Source organism: Phyllobates terribilis, unplaced genomic scaffold (assembly GCF_046119375.1).
Source record: "Phyllobates terribilis strain yellow unplaced genomic scaffold, ASM4611937v1 Scaffold_2__4_contigs__length_985480577, whole genome shotgun sequence".
In the NCBI taxonomy this organism is placed as follows: domain Eukaryota; kingdom Metazoa; phylum Chordata; class Amphibia; order Anura; family Dendrobatidae; genus Phyllobates; species Phyllobates terribilis.
In genome coordinates this window covers 905,043,698-905,069,871 of record NW_027362762.1, presented here as the reverse complement: position 1 = coordinate 905,069,871, position 26,174 = coordinate 905,043,698, and the positions used below count along the sequence as shown (strand labels likewise).

At 45.4% G+C, this 26,174-nt stretch overlaps 1 protein-coding gene across 1 annotated transcript; it reads left to right on the top strand.

The window, feature by feature from the left end:
- Positions 1 to 1,071: 1,071 nt before the first annotated feature.
- On the top strand, positions 1,072 to 17,039 carry HSPA13 (heat shock protein family A (Hsp70) member 13). The gene is made up of 5 exons (XM_073670811.1): positions 1,072 to 1,281; positions 9,510 to 9,850; positions 10,103 to 10,316; positions 14,288 to 14,455; positions 15,722 to 17,039. Exons 1-5 carry the CDS (start codon positions 1,257 to 1,259, stop codon positions 16,363 to 16,365), a joined length of 1,392 nt encoding a protein of 463 aa, XP_073526912.1. The 5' UTR covers positions 1,072 to 1,256; the 3' UTR covers positions 16,366 to 17,039.
- The last annotated feature ends 9,135 nt before the right edge of the window (positions 17,040 to 26,174 follow it).

The window sequence follows — 26,174 nt, the reverse complement described above, 5'->3', positions numbered from 1 at the left end:
CGTCCCAGCATTGGGTAAAGGCTCACACCAGGACTGTCCTGGGCACACACACTTTTGGGTGGTGTTCATGTAAATCATGCCATAAAGGGAAGCTATCATTAGAATATTACCTATTGTTCACATCAGATTTTTTTTTTTTTTTACATATTTTAGCATTTTTATATATCACAATCTTTATAATAAATAGAAATCTTGCCATTTTCACACTGGTCACTTGGATTATTTCTAGACTCTAAACTTCTTTTTGTTTCAGGAAATAATACACGTACATTAGCCACAATGGTATGTACTGAAGTGTCTAATGAGTGTGTGCAAAGGTGATTGTGAAGGGAGTGGAAGCAGGTGAGCTGTGACATCGTCTCCTGTGATTGGTGCGTCCTGTGTTATCCGCTGGGTACAGAAGGGTTACCTGTCGTTATAATCCTGCCTCTGATGATAATGAAACTGCTGAAAACTCTTCTTGAAAGGACAGGAAGTGCGAGTCTAAAAAAGCCCCAGTGGCCAGTGTGAGAATTGCAAGATTACTAGTTTTTTTTTTGTTTTTTTTTAATAAAGATCATGCTATGAAAAAAAAAATTGCAATTTTTTCAAACACATGTAACACAAAAACCTGATTTAAACACTGGGTAATTTCCCATGACACATATGACACACTCCCTTTAAAATCTATGAAGTCTAAAATTCAAGACAGTCCAAAGTGTATATAGTCTGAAAAGATATTTCTTAAGTAAAATGGCTTCTTGGTCCTTTCTCCTGCAGGACTTACATTTACGTCTTTCTCCAGTGTTGAGCGCTTTTCCAGGTGATTATGGAGCAGACCTGCCTGATAAACACACACTTACCATTTGCTGTATTACTTACCTCTATTGTTGTATATATTAGGGCTACAATAAAATGGCTGCCGATGAGCTTGTGTGCAGACAGTAAGAGCCGGTTTTCTCTCTAGTAATACCTCACTGAGAAGTCCAAGCCGAAAATTTTGCCTGAGTTTCCAAGGAGACAGGACGCTCAGCCTCACTGACGTCAGAGCTACAGAGGCGGGATTTACCCCTGTAACCCCGCCCACCTATACGCGCGCGGCTCCGTACACTCCACACTGCGCATGCGTATAGAAATGCCGGTCCCTGTCGACGCGCAGTACTGAAGAGGCCCCAGCATGCAGCGCGGCTGGCGGCTGTGTGTGTAATAAGGTACAGTCATCACTGAGCATCAGCGCAGGAAGTGAGCGCCGACAGGTATCTGCGGACACCGGGACCATGGCCGGGGAAATGACGATACTGGGTGAGTGATTGCGGAGGATGACAATGCGGGGAGAAGCTGAACTACAGGTCGCAGCTGTACATATGATGACACAGAATGGAGGAACGTACCACAGGCAGAGAAGGGGAAGCTTAGCAAAACCTAGGTAGAGTGGTTGTCCTCAGCATCCAATGAGCTATCAGCTTTCATTTCACAAAGGATCTGTAAAAGATGAGCTCTGAAATCTGATTGGTTTTACCTCTGAGAGCTGACAGCTGGACTCTGATTGGCTGTGCTTCTGAGAGATGACAGCTGGAATTTGATTGGTTGTACTGATGAGAGCTGGATTCTGATTGGCTTTACTGCTGAGAGATGACAGCTGGAATCTGATTGGCTGTACAGCTGAGAGATGACAGCTGGAATCTGATTGGCTGTACAGCTGAGAGATGACAGCTGGAATCTGATTGGCTGTACAGCTGAGAGATGACAGCTGGAATCTGATTGGCTGTACAGCTGAGAGATGACAGCTGGAATCTGATTGGCTGTACAGCTGAGAGATGACAGCTGGAATCTGATTGGCTGTACAGCTGAGAGATGACAGCTGGAATCTGATTGGCTGTACAGCTGAGAGATGACAGCTGGAATCTGATTGGCTGTACAGCTGAGAGATGACAGCTGGAATCTGATTGGCTGTACAGCTGCGAGATGACAGCTGGAATCTGATTGGCTGTACAGCTGCGAGATGACAGCTGGAATCTGATTGGCTGTACCGCTGAGAGATGACTGCTGGAATCTGATTGGCTGTACCGCTGAGAGATGACTGCTGCAATCTGATTGGCTGTACCGCTGAGTGATAACTGCTGCAATCTGATTGGCTGTACCGCTGAGTGATGACTGCTGCAATCTGATTGGCTGTACCGCTAAGTGATAACTGCTGCAATCTGATTGGCTGTACCGCTGAGTGATGACTGCTGCAATCTGATTGGCTGTACCGCTGAGAGATGACTGCTGCAATCTGATTGGTTGTACTGATGAGAGCTGGATTCTGATTGGCTTTACCGCTGAGAGATGGAAGATGGAATCTGATTAGTTGTACCTCATAGATGACAGCTGGAATCTGATTGGCTGTACCGCTGAGGGATGACTGCTGGAATCTGATTGGTTGTACTGATGACTGCTGGAATCTGATTGGCTGTACCGCTGAGAGATGACAGCTGGAATCTGATTGGCTGTACAGCTGAGAGATGACAGCTGGAATCTGATTGGCTGTACAGCTGAGAGATGACAGCTGGAATCTGATTGGCTGTACAGCTGAGAGATGACAGCTGGAATCTGATTGGCTGTACAGCTGAGAGATGACAGCTGGAATCTGATTGGCTGTACAGCTGCGAGATGACAGCTGGAATCTGGCTGTACAGCTGCGAGATGACAGCTGGAATCTGATTGGCTGTACCGCTGAGAGATGACTGCTGGAATCTGATTGGCTGTACCGCTGAGAGATGACTGCTGCAATCTGATTGGCTGTACCGCTGAGTGATAACTGCTGCAATCTGATTGGCTGTACCGCTGAGTGATGACTGCTGCAATCTGATTGGCTGTACCGCTAAGTGATAACTGCTGCAATCTGATTGGCTGTACCGCTGAGTGATGACTGCTGCAATCTGATTGGCTGTACCGCTGAGAGATGACTGCTGCAATCTGATTGGTTGTACTGATGAGAGCTGGATTCTGATTGGCTTTACCGCTGAGAGATGGAAGATGGAATCTGATTAGTTGTACCTCATAGATGACAGCTGGAATCTGATTGGCTGTACCGCTGAGGGATGACTGCTGGAATCTGATTGGTTGTACTGATGACTGCTGGAATCTGATTGGCTGTACCGCTGAGAGATGACAGCTGGAATCTGATTGGCTGTACCGCTGAGAGATGACAGCTGGAATCTGATTGGCTGTACCGCTGAGAGATGACTGCTGGAATCTGATTGCCCGTACCGCTGAGAGATGACTGCTGGAATCTGATTGCCTGTACCGCTGAGAATCATAGAATCATAGAATGGTAGAGTTGGAGGGGACCTCCTGGGTCATCTGGTCCAACCCCCTGCTCAAAGCAGGATTCACTAGATCATCTCAGACAGATGTCTGTCCAGCCTCTGTTTGAAGACGTCCATTGAAGGGGAACTCACCACCTCTCGTGGCAGCCTGTTCCACTCATTAATCACCCTAACTGTCAAAAAGTTTTTTCTAATATCTAATCTGTGTCTCCTCCCATTTAGTTTCATCCCATTGCTTCTAGTCTTTCCTTGTGCAAATGAGAATAAAGATGATCCTTCTACAATGTGACAGCCCTTGACATATTTGTAGACAGCTATTAAGTCTCCTCTCAGTCTTCTTTTTTGCAAGCTAAACATTCCCAAATCCTGCAACCGTTCCTCATAGGACATGGTTTGCAGACCAGTCACCATTCTGGTCCCTCTTCTCTGAACTTGCTCCAGTTTGTCTATGTCTTTTTTAAAATGTGGTGCCCAAAACTGTACACAGTATTCCAGATGAGGTCTGACCAAAGAGGAGTAAAGACCGATAATGACTTCACGTGATCTAGACTGTATGCTTCTGTTAATACATCCCAGAATTGTATTTGCCTTTTTTGCTGCTGCATCACACTGTTGACTCATGTTCAGTCTATGATCTATTAGTATACCTAAGTCTTTTTCACATGTACTGTTGCTTAGCTCTATTCCTCCCATTCTGTATATGCTTTTTTCATTTTTATTGCCCAGATGTAGTACTTTGCATTTTTCCCTGTTAAAAACCATTCTGTTGGTTGCTGCCCACTGCTCCAGTTTATTTAGGTCTTTTTGAATCCTCTCTCTCTCTTCTCTAGTATTAGCTATCCCTCCTAGCTTTGTGTCATCAGCAAATTTAATCAGTTTACCCTCAATTCCTTCATCTAAATCATTGATAAAGATGTTGAACAATACAGGTCCCAGGACGGAGCCCTGTGGTACCCCACTTGAGACATCCAGCTGGATGTGAAGCCATTTACAACCACCCTTTGAGTCCGATCACTAAGCCAGTTATGAATCCACCTAACAGTTGCCTGGTCCATTGCATACTTGGTCATTTTTTCAATAAGGATGGTGTGAGATACTTTGTCAAATGCTTTGCTGAAGTCAAGATATACTATATCTACAGCATTTCCCTGATCCACCCAGTGAGTGATTCTGTCATAGAAGGAAATTAAGTAAGTCTGACATGACTTGTTAGTTATAAACCCATGCTGACTCTGGTTAATCACTTCATTCTTATCCAGGTACTTACATACATGTTGTTTAATAATTTGTTCAAAGATCTTTCCTGGTATAGAAGTCAGACTCACCGGCCTATAGTTCCCTGGGTCCACCTTCTTCCCCTTTTTGAAGATAGGAACAACATTTGCTCTTCTCCAGTCTTCTGGGACTTCTCCTGTTCTCCAAGAATTTTCAAAGATTATGGAGAGTGGTTCTAAAATTTCTTCTACGATCTCCTTCAGTACTCTGGGGTGTAATTCATCTGGACCTGGAGACTTGAACTCATTTATGTTAGCTAAATATTCCCTCACAATCTTTCTGTTTACAGATAACTTGGATTCTTCTATTCCTTTAAAAGGACAGTGAAGATCAGTTGATGTTACATTTTCTTTCTGAGAGAAAACAGATGCAAAATAGGAATTAAAAAGTTCGGCCTTCTCAACATCCTCTCTTACCATTTCTCCATTTTCATCCTGTAAAAATCCTATAGCATCTTTGACTTTTCTTTTACTTTTGACATACCCCCAAAATCCTTTTTTATTGCTTTTGACATCTCTTGCAAGCCTTAATTCATTGTCAGCTTTAGCTAACCTGATACATGCCCTGCAGGATCTGCAGACTGCATTATAATCTTCTTTAGATATGCCTCCCTCTTTCCATTTAATAAACATTTCTTTCTTTCTTTTTAGCATGTGTTTAAGTTCTGTGTTCATCCATCCTGGTTTCCTTAAATGCTTCCCATTCTTCCTACTTTTCGGGATTGTTAACGATTGTGCTTTGAGAATCTCATTTTTAAAAATTTCCCATCCTTCCTGGACATTTTTGTCCTTAAGGACATCCAGCCATTGGATCCCTCCTATTCTCTTTCTGAGTCTCTTAAAATCTGCCTTTCTAAAATCTAACCTTGAAGTTTGAGTCTTCACATGTCTTCCTCCTCTAGTTATCCAAAATTCTATAATAGCATGATCGCTGCCTCCTAGGGTCCCAGCCACCTTTACCTCCTCAACCATTTCCTCCCTGTTTATAAGGATTAGATCCAAAGTAGCAGATCCCCTTGTTTTCTCCCCTACCTTTTGGAAGATAAAGTTGTGAGCAAGAGAGGATAAGAATTTGCTTGACCTGTTAGTTTTACTTGAGAGAGATTCCCAACAAATGTCTGGATAGTTGAAATCTCCCATGACCACTACGTCATATTTTTTGGAGAACTTGGTCATTTGATACATAAAGAGTTCATCCATATCTTCAGCTTGCCCAGGTGGCCTGTAGTAAATGCCTACAATGGTGTCCTTTCCGTTGTTCTCTCCTTGTATTCTTACCCAAACAGTTTCCACAGAACTCCCAGTCTCTGAAGCTTCAATCTCTGTGCAGATATACGCTTTTCTAACATACAATGCGACACCTCCTCCTCGTTTATCAAGTCTGTTTCTTGCAAATAAGTTGTATCCTTTTAGCCTTTTATTCCAATCATGTGTATCGTCCCACCAAGTTTCAGTGATTCCAATGACATCATATTTCTTTTCCTGCGTTAGTAGTTCCAATTCTCCTTGTTTGTTGCCCATGCTTTGTGCATTTGTATAAAAACATTTTAGAGAGATGACTGCTGGAATCTGATTGGCTGTACCGCTGAGAGATGGAAGATGGAATCTGATTAGTTGTACCTCATAGATGACAGCTGGAATCTGATTGGCTGTACCGCTGAGGGATGACTGCTGGAATCTGATTGGCTGTACCGCTGAGGGATGACTGCTGGAATCTGATTGGCTGTACCGCTGAGGGATGACTGCTGGAATCTGATTGGCTGTACCGCTGAGGGATGACTGCTGGAATCTGATTGGTTGGAATGGACAGTTCATCCACTTGAGACTTTGGTCAGGTGACTGTTTTCTCTGTCATGTGACTCGTTAGCATTAGACACGTGGCGGTGGTGTGTGACGTCAGAGACACGTGAGCTTCAGCTCATTACAGAACCCTCCGGGCGCTATGGGAATGAGTTTTACATGGAAACTAGCGCACGGGACAAGTTTGAAAATCTTCAGTGTGTCAATTTGTTTGTTTTTTTGCTGTATTTTTACCTCAGATTTCATCCCGTTCCTGCTGCGTCCACATGGAATTGGTTTTCTATGCAGCGTGCAGGAGACGTCCACATAGCTGGTGATTTACTACACGGACGTCCTGTGTGTGAACAATCCGCAGCCTTTCCCCCTGTCTGTACGCTCGCACGGGGCGCGATCTGTGCTGATTGTTCAGGCGGAGACTCTGCAGCCCATCACGTGTGAATGAGGTCTTACAGATCTCTCACTTCGGAATTGACAGATTTTCAGCAGGTCAGATCCTGTCGCAGATTTTCACCTTTTTATACTCTTTGAGATATTTCCAACAACAAATCCACATGAGGTGTGAGTGGTTTTGCCTTGGATTTGTGAGGAAAACCTTTTTTTTTCACTGAATTTCCACAAGTAAACTTGGTGGAAGAGCGATCTGCATGTGGAACGCTGACCTGCTGCAGATCCTCTTTGGGTCGGCGGTGACGTCCGCTGGCAGATTTACAGCAGATTCTCCTTGGGTCGGCGGTGACGTCCGCTGGCAGATTTGCTGCAGATCCTCTTTGGGTCGGGGGTGACATCCGCTGGCAGATTTGCTGCAGATCCTCTTTGGGTCGGCGGTGACGTCCGCTGGCAGATTTACAGCAGATTCTCCTTGGATCGACGGTGACGTCCGCTGGCAGATTTACAGCAGATTCTCCTTGGGTCGGCGGTGATGTCCGCTGGCAGATTTACAGCAGATTCTCCTTGGGTCGGCAGTGACGTCCGCTGGCAGATTTGCTGCAGATTCTCCTTGGGTCGGCGGTGACGTCCGCTTGCAGATTTACAGCAGATTCTCTTTGGGTCGAGGGTGACGTCTGCTGGCAGATTTGCTGCAGATTCTCCTTGGGTCGGCGGTGACGTCCGCTGGCAGATTTGCTGCAGATCCTCTTTGGGTCGTTGGTGACGTCCACTGGCAGATTTACTACAGATTCTCCTTGGGTCGGCGGTGACGTCCACTGGCAGATTTACTACAGATTCTCCTTGGGTCGGCGGTGACGTCCGCTGGCAGATTTACAGCAGATTCTCTTTGGGTCGAGGGTGACGTCTGCTGGCAGATTTGCTGCAGATTCTCCTTGGGTCGGCGGTGACGTCCGCTGGCAGATTTGCTGCAGATTCTCCTTGGGTCGGCGGTGACGTCCGCTGGCAGATTTACAGCAGATTCTCTTTGGGTCGAGGGTGACGTCCGCTGGCAGATTTATTACAGACTCTTCCATCTTGTGTGGACGAGACTTAGTAATCAATACTGACATTGGTACACTAACTGGTATGGGGCGACTGTGATGGATCAGTTCTGTGATGTCATTGCAGTCACTGGCAGTGATGTTTTTTTTTGTGGGCCCCATGATTATCTGTCGCAGTAAAGCCTCAGACCATCAGTCATGTGGAGGAGACTTTAGTACGTCACACTCGAGCACAATGAACTGCAATCTGTGACTTTCCATATGTTGTAAAACTACAACTCCCAGCATGCCCTGCCTGTACTGCGAGTGAATGATGCAGGATAATTAGGGGTGCAGCTGTACAGACCGGCACAATACCTACCAAAAGGACTAGGACCAACCACAACCATTCTGCATCTTGTCGGCCTGTGTAACTTAAAATAGTTAGATTCATCTCAATGGTATGGACTCGACGAGCTGAGAGCTGCAGGTCCCTGATGATGGCGGCTGGTCTTCTGTCCATGTGGCCTATAGAGCATATGGATGTCATAGAAGGGGAAATGCCGACACTCAGGACCTCCCACTATGAGCCAGTCCTATAGATGTCCCAGTAGGGACCCGTACAATGTAACCTGCAGAATGAATGCACATTGTACAAAACCCGCTCTCCTGCTCTCTGATGTCACCTCCACAGTTAATACAAAGGTTTGTATGACCGGCCTTGTGGGATGACTGATTACCATCAGAGTTACCAGTTTCTTCGTTATGACTGATCTTGGGAAAGCTGAGTTGTGGCATTTCTTGTATTTATCTTGTGCACAACTATGGGCATATTTTCCATTGCTGAAGGGGTTATTCAGGATTGTGTATGTTTTTTTACAACTGGCCTAGAAACTTACTGAAATGTAGTTGCTACCTACTTGAATGTTTTGTGCCTGGCTCCGATGTCTGCCAGCACAGAGTAATCGCTGGCCGCTCCTGACGGTGATTCATTGGCCCCCACTGACATCACATAGACAGAGCAGCGGCTTCTCCTCCACTCTGCTGACGGGGCGTGACTGCCGATGTCACCCCGATTGACTGCCGATGTCACCCCGATTGACTGCCGATGTCACCCCGATTGACTGCCGATGTCACCCCGATTGACTGACTGCCGATGTCACCCCGATTGACTGCCGATGTCACCCCGATTGACTGCCGATGTCACCCCGATTGACTGACTGCCGATGTCACCCCGATTGACTGACTGCCGATGTCATCCCGATTGACTGACTGCCGATGTCATCCCGATTGACTGACTGCCGATGTCACCCCGATTGACTGACTGCCGATGTCACCCCGATTGACTGACTGCCGATGTCACCCCGATTGACTGCCGATGTCATCCCGATTGACTGCCGATGTCATCCCGCTGCCTAACTGCAGGGAGTTGGCTGCAAATCAGCATGATGTCGGCGGTCGCGCCCCTTTGTCAGAGTAGCCTGGAAGAAGAAGAGCTGCTCGGTTGGTGTGGAGCAGCTGAATCACTACCTGCCTATTAGTTCTTACGCTCATAGTAAAAAAAAAAAAATATAATAGTTCTAGACAACCCCTTTAACCTCTTACTAGAAGAGGGAGGCTGGGTGTCTTTTGTAGGTTTCCCTGTTCTATGTTATGTCACTGTATACACTACATGGTGAAGGCTCCTATTATCCAGCCAGACATATGAACTTGTCCATTTCTCCCCTTTCTTCTTCCAGGTTCTGCTATCTTGACTCTCCTCCTGGCGGGTTACCTGGCACAGCAGTATCTCCCCATGCCCACTCCAAAGGTGATTGGCATAGATCTTGGAACGACGTACTGCTCGGTTGGTGTCTTTCATCCCGGCACAGGAGAAGTGAAAGTCATCGCAGATAGCAGTGGACATCAGAGCATACCGAGCATCGTGTCCTTCACTGAAGATGACGTGTACACCGGGTACGAAGGCCAGGAGCTCGCCGACTCCAATCCACAGAACACCATCTACGATACCAAAAGATTTATTGGAAAGACGTTTACACGTGAGGAGTTGGAAAAAGAAAGTGACAGGTATCCGTTCAAGGTGAGAGCTGCTGAGGAAGAACATGTAACTACAGTGACGGAGAACTCTACATGTGCGTTATTTTATAATTGTAAAATTCGTCTGTATGTTCCTGAGTATTATGTGTAACGCCATATTGTGGTCCAAAGCTTCTAGGTGGTATCCAAAATAGTGGACAACCTCATCTACAGACTCCAAATCTGAATGGTTGTTGGGCCAAATGTCTATTGAGAACTATGTGGACCGGGCTGATTCTGATCTCTTCTATTCCAGGTTCTCTACAAGAATGGTGAAGCTGTGTATTCAATCAAAACCAACGAGACCTTTACAGTGACCCCGGAGTACATTGGCTCTCAGCTGCTTCTAACGCTAAAGAAGATGGCGGAGGAGTATCTGGGTCTTCTCGTCTCTAAAGCTGTCATTTCAGTGCCGGCAGAGTTCGATGAAAGACAGCGTAACTACACTGTAAAGGCTGCTAATCTCGCAGGTACCGTATTTTTCGGACTATAAGACGCATCGGACAATAAGACGCACCTAGGTTTTAAAGGAGGAAAATAGGAAAAAAAAAATTTAAGCAAAAAATGTGGTCATGATGCCCCGTTAAGGGGGAGGGGGTCTGCTGCTGACACTGTTATAGGGGTAATGTCCCCCATCCTGGTATATATGGCCCCCTCCTTCCTGTTATAAGTTGCCCTCATCCCCATCCTGATATGCATGGCACCCCAATCCCCCATCCTGGTATGCCTGGCCCCCTTCATCCCTCTTCCAGGTATGTATGGCACCCTTCATCCTGGTATGTATGGCCTTCCCCCTCACACCCATCCTGGTATGTATGGCACCTTCATTCCTCTTCCTGGTATGTATGGCACTCTTCATCTTTGTATGTATGGCACTCTTCATCTTTGTATGTATGGCACTCTTCATCTTTGTATGTATGGCACTCTTCATCTTTGTATGTATGGCACTCTTCATCTTTGTATGTATGGCACTCTTCATCTTTGTATGTATGGCACTCTTCATCTTTGTATGTATGGCACTCTTCATCTTTGTATGTATGGCCCCCCTCATGCCTCATCTTTGTATGTATGGCCCTCCTCATGCCTCATCCTTGTATGTATGGCCCTCCTCATGCCTCATCCTTGTATGTATGGCCCCATTCATGCCTCATCCTTGTATGTATGGCCCTCCTCATGCCTCATCCTTGTATGTATGGCCCTCCTGATGCCTCATCCTTGTATGTATGGCCCTCCTCATGCCTCATCTTTGTATGTATGGCCCCCCCTCATGCCTCATCTTTGTATGTATGTATGGCCCCCCTCATCCCTCTTCTTGGTATGTATGGCACTTTTCATCCATGTATGTATGACCCCCCCTCATCCCTCTTCCTGGTATGTATGGCACCTTCATTCCTGTATGTATGGCCCCCCTGATGCTTCTTCCTGGTATGCTTGGCACCCCCTGATCCTGGTCGCGCTGCACTGAAAAAGAATAAACAATTATACTCTCCTCCTCTCTCCACCAGTGCTGTGTCCCGCTCTGTGCCGGAATAGTCACTGCTCCCTACGCCTGGACTGTAGCGCTGTGGCTACAGTGTGTGTGCTATTAGGGAGAATGAATGGTCACTGCTCTTCACGCACGCAGTCCCGGCGTGGGGAGCAGTGACTATTCCGGCACAGAGCGGTACACAGCTCTGGAGGAGAGAGGAAGTGAGTATAATTGTTTATTTTTTTTCTGTGCAGCTCGACCAGGATCAGGGGGTGCCAAGCATACCAGGATGAGGGGGGCCATACATACAAGGATGAAGGGTGCCAAACATACCAGGAGCCGTGCTGCAGGTGACTTGCCCCCTGGGCCGAGGGGCACCCGGAACCGGGCTTCTGGGGGTTTTAGTATCCGTGGCGGTGACCCGGTCCCGTGGCTCAGGGTGGTCAGGCCAATGGCGGTATTTTGTGGGTTTTAAGTTAATTGTCCGACTACGCCACCCGTGGATTGCGGTCAGGGTGTACCGCCGCTGCGAGGCAGTCCGCTGAGGCTGGTGTGGTGTGGTGTGCGCAGCAAAAGATGGGATAACTCCCCACGGGAGGAGTATGGCCTCAGGGCAGGGAATGTGGATGATGGGCGTGATGGTGCGCGGGCGTCCCAGCACTAGTAGTGCTGGTGCGGCGATGAGCAGGAACGACTCAGAGTCTTTGCAGTGCAGTTCAGGGTCTTTACTGGTGATATTAAGGCAGACCCTCCCAGGAGTACTGGCTAGCATAAGGGGCCTGGTCAGTCTGCGAGCAAACAGGAGTTCCCCTGGCCAGGTGGAGTTGTAGGCCTCCCCGTCTATCTGCCCTCTTTCTGGCTACCTTGCTGTAAGCGGGTAGAAGTAGCCCACATCCCTGAGTATACCGTGTGGTGCTCACCCGTATGGCTGGTGACTTGGGGCCTTCTGTTAGCCTCCGCTCCTGGATGGCGGTGCTGGTCCCTTCCTTGTGACTGAGCCTCCGGGCTTCTATGGCCAGAGGACCTGGAATCCCCTGCTGGTTTCTGCTGCTGGGCGGATATCAGTCCCCACAGCCTCGGACTTCTGTGTCCGGTTATCAGATTCTTCTGCCAGGGCGAGCTATATCTCTGCTTAGCTTCCAGCCCCCGGTCTTCTGCTCCTAGCTCCTACAGAGCTCCTGCTGTAACTTTCCCCCTCCAGGCTCTGACTCCCAGACTCTGACTGACCTAATCCCGCCCCAGACCCAGTTTATAAGGGCAGATTCCTCCCCTCCCAGGTCTGGGCGGGCAGTGTTGCATGCTTAGGGCTCCTGACCAGAGAAACCTCCCACTTGCTCTCAGACGTAATATTCCTATTACTGTGGCAACCAGACCCCTGGGGTGCCACACAGGCACAGTGTGCCGGCTGTTAAGGAAAATTAATATTCACTGCTCCCCGTGCCCATGGGCGTGGGGAGCAGTGAATATTCTTTTTCTTTAGTAACAGGCACAGTGTAGGCTGCAGCAGGTGGCTGCTGCCTCCTGTACCCCGCTACTCCACCGCTGGTGCTTCCCCCATATCCCCCACCTCCCACAGCCATAGAATTTATGTATATTGGACTATAAGACGCACCCCCCACTTTCCTCCAAAATTTTGGAGGAAAGAAATGCGTCTTATAGTCCGAAAAATACAGTATGTGGTCCAGAGCGGTATTAATGCAAATCTAGGAAGTTCCGAAGGGCAATTTTATTTATTAGCCTTTCTGATCAACTGAGGTGCTGGAAGTCGGACCCCAATTGGAATTTTCTAAGGATTGGAGATCAATGTTTAGGTGCTGGAGAACCTTTTAACTTGGAATAGATGGGGTGTAGTCTGTGCTGGCACCTCAGGAGCTTAGCAGTGATTGACAGCCAGACTCCTGGTGTAACAGCTGGAATTAAATAAAAATATTATTTTGACAGTTTAATCCCATGTTCAGAAGTGACTGTGGCGTCTAGGTGGTTAGACAGAGGGAGGGCGCTCCCTCTGTCATCACATCGGCTGTCCGCAACATGAGCAAGGGGTGCACATCCCTTGCTGTGGCAACCGGATGGCTAGCTATGACCTCTTGTCCACCATCTACCAAAGCATGAGGCCGAAGAGTCAAATAGGCTACCTATGTACAAGCAGACAAACAATCTAAACATAATTGGTGTTGCCTGTTCACATTTTGAGGTTCCTCCCAGGCAGGTCTTTCAGCTACTCAGGACCTGCAGCGTCCATGCTGCTGTAGTGATGTACGAGTCCATGTAGCTTCCTCTCCTGCCCCGCACTGATCACACCGATCAGTATCGGGTAGGAGGGGAGAGAACTCTGTTGCTACTCAGTTTTCTCAGTGATTGGGAAGGACGTGGTGTGAGTGTTCTCCACCATTGAAATTTGATTCTGGACTATGAGATTCACACACTTTTTTTTATTGATATCAAAAGTGTGTCTTAAAGTAAAAAAAAATATATATATATATATATATATATATATAACAATATATAAATTTGGTATTGTTGTGATCGTAAGGGTAAAGTGATTCATGCTGCACGGCGAACCTTGCAAAATTTAAAATGGGGGATGGAAAATAATGGAAAAATTGCCTTTCTTCTTTAATGAAGCTCCCCCCAGAGAGACATAATAAGCTGTACTTATCCAATTACATTTTATTTCACAAAAATGCAAAGCCTCATTTGGCTACACAGGAGGGGAAAAAGGACGTTATTGCTTTAAAAAAAAATGGCAGCTTCAGTTAAAAAAAAAAAAAAGAAATCACTGCCACAGTTGAGGGTGACTTGTCCCTTCATTGCAGTGATCTACTCCCTGAACTTGCTGGTTCTTGGGAATGACCTCAAGGGTACATCACAAACCCGACACTTCCCTGCCATCGTGGCTTTGGTCCATTTTTGTTACTGATGTATTTTATCAGGATGCGAGTGTCGTCTAATACCCGTGTCTCCACACTACAGGTCTAGATATTTTGAGGATCATCAATGAGCCCACCGCAGCCGCCATGGCCTACGGACTACACAAGGCCGACGTGTTCAATGTCCTGGTGGTGGATTTGGGAGGCGGAACGCTGGATGTCTCCCTGCTGAACAAGCAAGGAGGGATGTTCCTAACAAGATCCATGGCGGGTAAGATCCTCTGTCAGCTGTGGCCACAGTACGACAAGAGCCAATTAGTCAGACTAATTAGCCTATAGGGATCACACAGACGGCATACCAGCGCTCTTCATGTACAAATACATACAATACACACTTTTGAACACGTCCTCTTCCCGAATATTGTTCAGTGTGTGCATTAATACCAACAGAGACCATTTCACCCTTTCCCAAACATGAACTTGACTGTTTGCCCAGATTGGATGTGATTTCCCACAATTGGGCATATAGTAACAACGCAATGGCGGCACGTGCTCAGGAGTTGTAGCCACGCCATCATCTACAGAAGCCTGCTGTTATACAAAGCTGAGCTGATTCTGCGACCGGACCTGGCTCCGATCCCAGCACTTTAATTTCTCAGTTGCCGCTGTCAATAGCAATCTCCCTCTGTCAGCCCATTGGCAACCCCGCAGCGCAATCGTGGGATACTGATGGGTTGCTAAGTCTTTTAGGGAGACAAAAAAAAAAATCTGAAACTTTTTTTTCTATTTATTTTTTTTTTAATCAACCCACCTCAAAAATAAAGAAATTAAAATATACATATTTGGTATCTCCACATATGATCTATCAAAGCATAAAATTATTTAACACTTATGGTAAATGCTGTAAAGCAAATTACAATTACAATACCAGAATTGCTGCACCTCCCCCCAGAAATGCAGTAAAAGTGATCCAATCATCATGTACCACAAGGCGATACCAGTGGGTTTTATTTGTTGCAAGTTGTCATTAACAAGTCGTCATAAAGCTCCATTGACGGAAAAATAAAGTTACTCGTCTCGGAAGATGGCCACACTAACCAAATTTTTTCTTTTACTTTATATAAATTTCTTTGTTGTTGTTAGCTACTAAAAAAAATATATGTATATGTGTTTGGTATCATCGTAATCCTGATTTGTAAAACTGATTTGCCAGATCATTTTTATCTCTTTTTTTAAATATATAATTTAGTATTTTTTTTTTTTTTTTTTTTTATCCTCTTGCTACACTTTAAACCATTTTTTTTTTTGTTGGTTACATAATAAAGTAAAATTAAAGTCTGTCGAAATTTTACTTGCTTTGCAAAAAACAAGCCCTCATACAGCTATGTCAACGTAAAAATAAAATTATTGCTCTTCGAAGAAGGGGAGGAAAAAAAAATCTCAAGTTCAAGAATCAAAACTAGCCATGGCGGGAAGAGGTTAAAGAGGGTCGCTGTCCATTTGGCCTTGGTTTTACTAGTTTCTTGTATCCTTTCAGGTAACAATAAGCTCGGCGGACAGGACTTCAATCAGAGACTTCTACAGTATTTATATGACAGTATTTATACCACTTACGGGTCACTGCCTCCACTAAAAGAAGAAATCCACAGGCTCCGGCAGTCCGTGGAGGACGTCAAGTTGAACCTCACCTTGTACAATTCCTCCTGGGTCCGTATGCCATTGACATTGCCAACACGACAACCAAGTAAAGTGGACAAGCAAAATAAAAAGGTACCACCGATGGAGGAAGCCGCAAGGCGTGCGGAGGACCGGCAGCATGGTCTCAGCAATATGGAGCTGGTCCATTTTGAAGCTGAGATTTCACGAAAGCTCTTTGAGCACCTGAACGAAGACCTTTTCCAGAAGGTTCTGGTGCCAATTGAACGAGTGCTAAAGGAAGGACACCTCCAAAAGGATGAAGTGGATGAAATTGTCCTTGTGGGGGGCTCCACTCGCATACCCCGCATACGCCAAGTTATCAGGGACTACTTTGACAAAGAACCAAATACGTCTGTAGACCCGGATTTGGCGGTGGTCACAGGAGTGGCTATACAAGCGGGCATTATGGGGGGATCCTGGCCGCTTCAAGTCAGTGCCATAGAAATACCTAACAGACATTTAAGGAAAACTAACTTTAACTGAAGCCGTTTTGTACCGATTCCAGAATGTATTTAAGAGCAACGTCAGAGTTGACACTTTATCTTATTTTCAGCCCTGCCCTCCAAAAGATTATTTATTTTTTTAAAATATGTGAGAAAAAGATGCCTATGGAGCCTGCCATCACTTTATTATCCTGCGCTATGTATTTATTACACTTTGGTTTCTATGAGATAATTCGTATCCACTGTCCATGAGCCTTACTTGAATGTAAATCTGTATGTTTAAAGGGAACTAGTCAGGAGATCTGTGCTGGAGGGTCCAGAGGGAGGGTCCAGAGGGAGGGTCCAGAGGGAGGGTCCAGAGGGAGGGTCCAGGAGCTGAGCCCGCTCCATGCACTAATGTCTGGCTGGTGTTATACAGGCAGCACCGCCTCTAACAGCAGTGATCAGCGTTTAAACCCCTAAATTCCGCCGTCTGTCTCTGTAAGTGGCACAATCCTGGTGGCACACTAACTTGGCCACCCAAGTCCACAGATATCCTATCTGCCAAGATTAAAATTATGTATGGAAAACACTGTAAAGCAAAAAAAAAAAAGCCAGAATTGCCACAAAATTATACTGCTGAAAACCACACCTTAAACCTGATACTGTTCCATTAATGACGGAAAAATGAAAAAAAAACCTGTAAATAATGAACCAATTTTTTTTTTTTTTTTTTTTTTTTAAAGAAAGTTCTGTTATTTTTTAACCAGTAGAAATAGAACTACAAAAGTTTAATATCGTCACAATCGTTCTGACCCGAACAATCATGTTTTCAGGTCACACTGAAAACACTGTAAAAACTATGGAATTACATTTTGTTTTATAACTGCGGAAATATGAAAAAAGTTATGACTCATGGAAGATGGGGAGAAAAAATGAAAGTACAAAAACTGGCCTTGTCAGTAAGGCGTTAAAAGGTGTGCACTTCATAGTAATTTTAGCACAATTTAATCAGTGGTCTAGGGATTAAGACCAGCATATGAAAGGCTGGTCTAACTGTGCCACCCTAGCTGCCTGTATTCCATGCTCCCCGTAGTCCGGCCATGGATCTCCTGACAGGTTCCCTTTTAATGCACAGACTACTTACCATTCCTATTTTGTCATTTTCAGTTCATGTATATAACTATATGCAGTAACATTTATGTTGACCAGGGATTGTACATGGTCTGACATGAATGTAAAGGGAATTAAACTTTTCTCAGTTTATTTTTGTATTTTATTTGTTCATTATTTGACACATTACAGGGGTTTTCGGGGGGTAACTTGTGTTCACTGATCGGTGGTGTCCAACTGTTGGGACGCTCCGATCAGCGGAAAGTGGAACTCTTCTTGACGGAATGGAACGGCGGTGCACATACCAGACTGCTCCCTATTGGGTCTGTCGAGTGCTGCCGTTGGCTTATTGTAGCGGCCCCATAGAGAATGAATAGATCTGTAGTTTGGCAGTCGACCGGCCGCTAAATTTTGTGACTGTGATATAAATCCCCCGTTCTACTAAGCAGTGCCGGTCCCAGTGGTCCGAACGTAATGGATCTACAAACAGATGTGATTCTCATTGTTCTCTACTACTATTTTGATCCTAAAGCTGGCCATACACGATTGTTCGGCCGACAGCCATCTCGCCCGAGTCGCCCATGTACAGTACAGACCAAAAGTTTAGACACACCTCATTTAAAGATTTTTCTGTATTTTCATGACTATGAAAATTGTACATTCACACTGAAGGCATCAAAACTATGAATTAACACATGTGGAATTATATACTTAACAAAAAAGTGTGAAACAACTGAAAATATGTCTTATATTCTAGGTTCTTCAAAGTAGCCACCTTTTGCTTTGATGACTGCTTTGCACACTCTTGGCATTCTCTTGATGAGCTTCAGGAGGTAGTCACCAGAAATGGTCTCCCAACAATCTTGAAGGAGTTCCTAGAGATGCTTATCACTTGTTGGCCCTTTTGCCTTCACTCTGCGGTCCAGCTCACCCCAAACCATCTCGATTGGGTTCAGGTCTGGTGACTTTGGAGGCCAGGTCATCTGGCGTAGCACCCCATCACTCTCCTCCTTGGTCAAATAGCCCTTACACAGCCTGGAGGTGTGTTTGGGGTCATTGTCCTGTTGAAAAATAAATGATGGTCCAACTAAACGCAAACCAGATGGAATAGCATGCCGCTGCAAGATGCTGTGGTAGCCATGCTGGTTCAGTATGCCTTTAATTTTGAATAAATCCCCCACAGTGTCACCAGCAAAGCACCCCCACACCATCACACCTCCTCCTCCATGCTTCACGGTGGGAACCAGGCATGTAGAGTCCATCCGTTCACCTTTTCTGCGTCGCAAAATGACACGGTGGTTGGAACCAAAGATCTCAAATTTGGACTCATCAGACCAAAGCACAGATTTCCACTGGTCTAATGTCCATTCCTTGTGTTCTTTAGCCCAAACAAGTCTCTTCTGCTTGTTGCCTGTCCTTAGCAGTGGTTTCCTAGCAGCTATTTTACCATGAAGACCTGCTGCACAAAGTCTCCTCTTAACAGTTGTTGTAGAGATGTGTCTGCTGCTAGAACTCTGTGTGGCATTGACCTGGTCTCTAATCTGAGCTGCTGTTAACCTGCGATTTCTGAGGCTGGTGACTCGGATAAACTTATCCTCAGAAGCAGAGTTGACTCTTGGTCTTCCTTTCCTGGGGCGGTCCTCATGTGAGCCAGTTTCTTTGTAGCGCTTGATGGTTTTTGCAACTGCACTTGGGGACACATTCAAAGTTTGCCCAATTTTTCGGACCGACTGACCTTCATTTCTTAAAGTAATAATGCCCACTTGTTTTTCTTTACTTAGAATTTGTATTATGGCAAGAAAAAAGCAGCTAACAGTCTATTCAGTAGGACTATCAGCTGTGTATCCACCAGACTTCTGCACAACACAACTGATGGTCCCAACCCCATTTATTATGCAAGAAATCCCACTTATTAAACCTGACAGGGCACACCTGTGAAGTGAAAACCATTTCCGGTGACGACCTCTTGAAGCTCATCAAGAGAATGCCAATAGTGTGCAAAGCAGTCATCAAAGCAAAAGGTGGCTACTTTGAAGAACCTAGAATATAAGACATATTTTCAGTTGTTTCACACTTTTTTGTTAAGTATATAATTCCACATGTGTTAATTCATAGTTTTGATGCCTTCAGTGTGAATGTACAATTTTCAAAGTCATGAAAATACAGAAAAATCTTTAAATGAGAAGGTGTGTCCAAACTTTTGGTCTGTACCGTATATGACTACTCTCTCGGCAGAGTGCTCCTGTGTTCTGTATGAGAAAGTCACCAGCTGATACGTCGGCCGGCAGCTTATCTCAGGGAGAACAATGCGATCTGCAGTCCGAAATCAGACATGTGCAATCGATATCTCTTCCTACCATCAGTCGGCCGCTTCCCCCACATGCAAAGGACCCTTGGCCAAACTTGTCCACATTGGCGGGCTCAGCCAACATTAGGCTAATGTGCATGGGGCCTTATCACAGATGCATCACCAATTAGCTGGCCGGACGTTCTACTCTCTCCACTGTTAGGGAATGAGACATGTTTTTTTGTTCAGGGCAATATGTTTTGATATCAGACATTTTAGAATTTGACTGCTTATGTACTTTTAAATACAATTCAATGTTTACTACAAAAAACTGACCAGCACCTCCGAACAGAATAAAGCAAGTGTGAACAGGTGCAAGCTCCCATGACTTCATAATATACAAAGAATACAGCTGCCTCTGTAAGCGCTAAGATGTATGCAAACATTGAATATATGAAATGTGAACTGCATTGCTGCTATATGGTATCGATCAAAGGGAGAAAAAGACGATCAAAAAAGTCCTCACAGGTGGTAGTATATAAAAATAGAACCTTTATTAAATTCATACATAACAAAAAATATAATTTGACAAGTATATGGGTGATGAAGACAGAAGCATGTGCAGAGTAAAGAACATGCCTCCCACCTCGACCCCAGCAAATAGAAAACTATATAAGGACATGTAAAGAATGAGGCTACTAGTTATAAATCCCATTATCAATATTTCTTGCAAGTAGTATCAAAGTCCGACAGTGCACTATCATGTATAACCTTAATAAATAGCAATGCAGACTCATGTACACCTTAAGTAAGGAACTCTGGGGATGGCTGGTGTACAAGGAGGGCGCACGTCCGCCCCAATGCGCGTTTCGGCGAGCCCCCTGATGAATATACCCTTTGGTATATTTGGTGATTTGTCCCCTACACTTTTCAGTCCATATTGTGCCCTATTTTAGATAGTCAATTATTTATGAACATAAGCTATGCATATATATTGGTGGAATTATCTATTCATTACTGCTATATGGAATATACTTATAGAAATGAAGGTACTTAGCCCATAAATTGGCCAATTCATGAGCGCCCATTAACCACGGCAAGGTGACCTTTCTTTAATGGGTCCCTGAACCTAATATTTATCAAAGATTCCTCTCCTGGGCTAAAAGCTACAAATTTAGAGGGCTGCTGTATTCTTTTGTTTGTATATTTGCACCTATTCACACTTGATTTATTCTGTTCGGAGGTGCTGGTCAGTTTTTTTTTTTTTGTAGTATACTTTTGGAGGTGTTGACTGCCCTTTAATCGATGGGGACCTCAACACTGTTTGTGTCCCCGACAGTATCTCTCACACTGTATGAGGGTCCCCCATTGTTTATGATGCCCTCACATCGCACCACAAGGCAAAGAGCTGTCACAGTGCCGACGCACACACGGCGTTGATGTCACCGCTCCAGGACTCTTGACTTCCTGTGCATCATCCTGCCGTCCTGCAGACCACCGGCTCAAAGTGACCTGCGCTCTACAGAACGGACAGCGGTACTGCAGGGAGATCACGTCTCCCTACTGTACCACAGGGCTTAAAGAGTAACTCGTTTTAATTTCTATTTAAGATATATACTATTGATTTCTGATCAGAGACATCTGTTTAAATCTGTGTTCAGTGAAGATTTTGCCGTAACTGAGGTAGGAGATGGCGGCTGCTACGGATACAAGTCTGTAGATAGGAGGAGCTAGAGGCAGAGCACCACCCATCTACATTGAATCTTATCAGTAGCTGCTGCCATCTCCTATCTCAGTAACGGGGAAGTCTTCACTGAATACAGATTTTATCTCACAATATTGAGAATGTTGATAACTGATCAATTCTGGCAGAGAAAGAAGCAGATTTCTTTAATAAGATATGTTACAAAGCTGTTTATTTTCAGCTGTACTATTGATTTACAAATATGCAATATGCATTCTTAAAGTCGCGTACCAATGTTCAGTGAAGAACTACAGCCATTGCTTCAGAGAAGCAAGAAGAGAAGCTAGGTTGCATATTACCGTAAGTATGAAAATCTCATATCAGTAGTCATGTGATCACCGCTGGTATCGGCAAGCAGAACCAAATCCTAACAGTGAGTATTACACGTTATTAGGATTTATGTCCTTAACAGTGGAAAGGAGAAACTGGGAGTTGTTACCAGTCATCATCAGACTGTGGTCCATACAGAAACCATATTAATGATGAGACAAAGTCAGTATCACAAATTAACATTTACAATTTCAGGTATCTTATAGATAACAATCTTCTCGAATTGGAGTCTTTTTTCTTCTTCTCCATCTTGTCCAGACGCCATTATGACTTTTCACCAGCTTGTCTCTGCAGAATTCCATCTTCTCCAATTTTCTGCAGCAGATCCTGACACGGTGCCCTTAAAAATAACAATGTCATTATAATACTCCTGAATAATAATATCTGCTCTATGCCATGCCCCAGAATAAATAATTTCCATTCACTGTGGTCCCTGCACAAAAATGTGACTGATATACCCTCTTATGGTGCATGGCTTCTATACTGTTGTAAAAAAATATATATATTCCCTGCACACTGCCTGCCCTTATTAGCTATAACAGTCACACTGTCCTCATTTGTTAGTTATAACCATCACACTATCTTAAGTGTCCTTCACCATGCTGCCTCTTTTCACACTGTCCTCTTACACTATAACGACACATGGAAAATATATATTTTTGTACCGTGTTAACCAGTAGATAGAAAAATATTTAGATTTGAGAGTCTTCAGTGATTGATACCTTTTTAATGGCTAACTGAAAAGATGGTAACAAGTTGAAAGTTTTCGAGACTACTCAGGCCTCTTCATCAGGCATAGTATAACACAAAACCTGAAGTCACATAAAATATTTACAGCCAGAACTGTTTATCTCTCTCCCATAGTAATAGCTCTGCTTTACGTCACCTGTCTCATCTATTGCATTATTTCTGTGTCCTATTGTGTATAAATATGTGACTCTTCAGATTTTGTGTTATACTATGCCTGATTAAGAGGCCTGAGTAGTCTCAAAATCTTGCAACTTGTTACCATCTTTTCAGCTAGCCATTAAAAGGTATCAACCAATGAGGACTCTCAAATCGAAACATTTAATCTTAATTATGCCAGACATATGTTTGCAGTAAGTCAAGAAACAGACTATTGTTCATATTGTCTGACTATTGAGTTTGTGTGTTTTTCTTCGATTGGTCAAGAAACATGGTCTATATAATATGAGTCTGAATGTGACACTAGAGTTGATGTTTGGGAAATTGCTGAATTGCAGCTGTTTACCTCTTATATCAGCACCTACAGGTTATTGTCTGCAATCTTAGCAAGACAGGGACACAGGATTATTGAACAATCGATGTTTGCTGATATGTTGATTACACATGGTATCAGGCTATGCAGTTTGTTCACCTGCAAAACAGAGGAGGACAAACTATGCAAATTGATTAAATACTCAAACAATGTGAGATGAGCCCCTGCCACCTTCCCCCAATACTGTGGAAAAATGCCTGAATAAGAACTTTGAATTATAAAAGGGGACCTGCCTCTGTATCTAGGTGGACTTTACAAAACCACAGCCAGAACACCATGGCTCTATCAAGGGGGGGACTTTACAAAACCACAGCCATGAACACTCTATAGGACAGCTGGCAGGACACCATGGGTCCAGCAAGAGAGACACAGATTTGACATTTTACAGGATGCCAGCTTAAGGACCATGGTCCTAGCTGGAAGAAAACAGATCTGCTCCACTGACCATCACTGAACCTATGGAGATGTTTGCGGAAGCCAGTATTGGGACCCACCGGTCACCTGCCCCAATGGAGATGTTTGGAGAAGCCAGGTTGTGACACTCCGGCCACCTGGCCCCATGGATACATTCGGGGAAGCCAGGATTGGGACCCACCGGTCACCTGGCCACACGGAGATGTTCAGAGAAGCTAGGTTGTGACCCTCAGGTCACCTGGCCATATGCGTTAATGGACTGTCAGCTTCCTAAGCTTGTCGTTACCTCCTCTCTATGGGTGCCCGCCAAAAGCGGGGTGGCACTAGTGGGGGTAGTCTGCCCTGGAAGCCCTGAAGTCACAGTTGCTCTAATCCCGGTGAGTCAGCGGAAGGGTGAGACTCTAATTTTGCACGAACCTGGGTAATTTGCTGGGACTGTTCTATGTGTTAGTGGTTCAATCAAGTATTGCCACACTGTTTAACCCCCACCCTGTATTGTCTGAGTAGTATTGTGCCCACGGGGAAATATTGCAGGCGTTCAGTAGGATGAGCCCTGGTCCATGTGGTCTTGGGCCAGCAGACGAGAGCACCCACTGACCCCCATGTCAACCACACCACCCAGTCTCTATACTGTGCCCGCTTTTCACACTCTTCCTCTGCATACTGCCCCTTGCATGTTGTGCCGTTACATTGTCCCATTTCCATCCTGTGACCTCACACTACCCAGTGGCTACTCTATGCGCCTACATAATCCTCGCACAATTTTCTATCCACATACTGTCACCTCACTCTTTTCCCTCTAACTGTCCTCTCATACTATTCCCTTGCATATTGTCCCCCATACTGTCCCCTTATACTTTTTTTCTCCTATATTGTCCCCTCACACTATTCCCCCACAATATTTCCCCTTACACTTTTCTTTTCCCACATATTGTGCCCACGCACTTTTCTCTCCCATACTGCCCCCTCTCACTATTCCCTCTCATAATGTCCTCTCACGAGCCCCCCATATTATCCCCTCACACTTTCCCATCCATACTGTTCCTTCACTTGCTGGTTGAAATATAAAAGAATAATACAAATGTAACACCCCTTTAGGGCTACCACGGTACACTGGGTGTTATGGGGGGTCTTACCTCTCTAGGGCTCAGTGCCTCCACTCGAATCTTGATTGGAGCTCTCTCTCTGGGACTGCAGAAGGACTGTTATCTTCTGCCAAGGGCTGATTCGGGAAGCCCCTGCCACAGCTCAGTACACACTCACAGGGAACAGGAGTAAAACCGTTTAAGATTGCTTTATTGCTAGGCGGCAGAATTGAGGTGGGTTTAAAGGAATAACATACAATACAAGTAACAGTGCTCTATAAAAGTCATATACACATCACAACCTACTTCTACTCCGACCCTGCAAATATAACGTAGCAGGTTTTTCCTTTTTGCATTAACTCAGTCCAAACGTTGGGGCCCAGTTGCCGCGGATGTTGGCGCGCAAATGAGAACGTTGGTGCACTTAGATGAATATTAATGTCAATAGTCTGGGTTGTAGTGTACTCACTGTAAATAGCGCTGGTAGAACCACAAGTCTCAGAAGGGCACTCACTGTGTGTCTCAAACGGTCGGATGGTTCTCTGGACACCAGCTGGAGGCGGCAGGATTCAGGCCTTTATACGGTGGGAGTGCCGGTAGAACTCTCCGAGTCCTTGATGTAACTTGCTTCAGAGGGTGACAGGACCGCGCTCTCTCCAGCAACGCGGGTATCTCAGAGGGGGACCGCCACACTCGGCAGCGTAGAGGAATGCAGATCCACACCGCTCCGTCCCTCACAGCAAGCTGCCACGCAGTTTATTCTCTGAACTTTCACTTCCTGCCCAGCTCCCTCCCCCAAGTCCCTCCTCATCCAATCCACTCTCTCTCCTTCTATCCTTCCAGGCTGTGTCATCTGACTGAAACAAGGGTCCCTGGGAATTGTAGTCCACTGCAGCTCAGGGGAAAAATGGTTACTGTCTGTAGGTCCCTGTTTAACAGCAGCTGCAAAGCTCTTCTTAGTGTCTGTAAGTTCCAGTATACCAGTAGCTGCCCTGACAATTCCCTGTGTAGGTGTTACACAAATATTGCCAATTTTTTTAGATATGCAAGTAGCACAAAAACGAGATTTAAACCATAGGTTATTTTCTTACGATAGCTTCCCTTTAATATGGTATAGTATGTAGAACAGGGGCGGACACAGACTGTAGTGGGCCCCTGTGCAAGAAATTTTTGGGGGCCCCCCCCCCGCCCTTCATAAGGCAACAAAGTTATGTAAACATAACCCCCCCCATGTGCATCTCTCACCCCCCCATGTGCAGCTCACCCCCCATGCATCTCTCATCCACCCCCCGTGCATCTCTCATCCACCCCCCGTGCATCTCTCATCCCCCCCGTGCATCTCTCACTCCCCTCCCCCCCATGTGCATCTCTCATCTCTCCCCTCCCCCCATGTGCATCTCTCATCTCTCCCCTCCCCCCATGTGCATCTCTCATCTCTCCCCTCCCCCATGTGCATCTCTCCCCTCCCCCATGTGCATCTCTCCCCTCCCCCATGTGCATCTCTCATCTCTCCCCCCCATGTGCATCTCTCATCTCTCCCCTCCCCCCCATGTGCATCTCTCATCTCTCCCCTCCCCCCCATGTGCATCTCTCATCTCTCCCCTCCATGAGGAGGGGG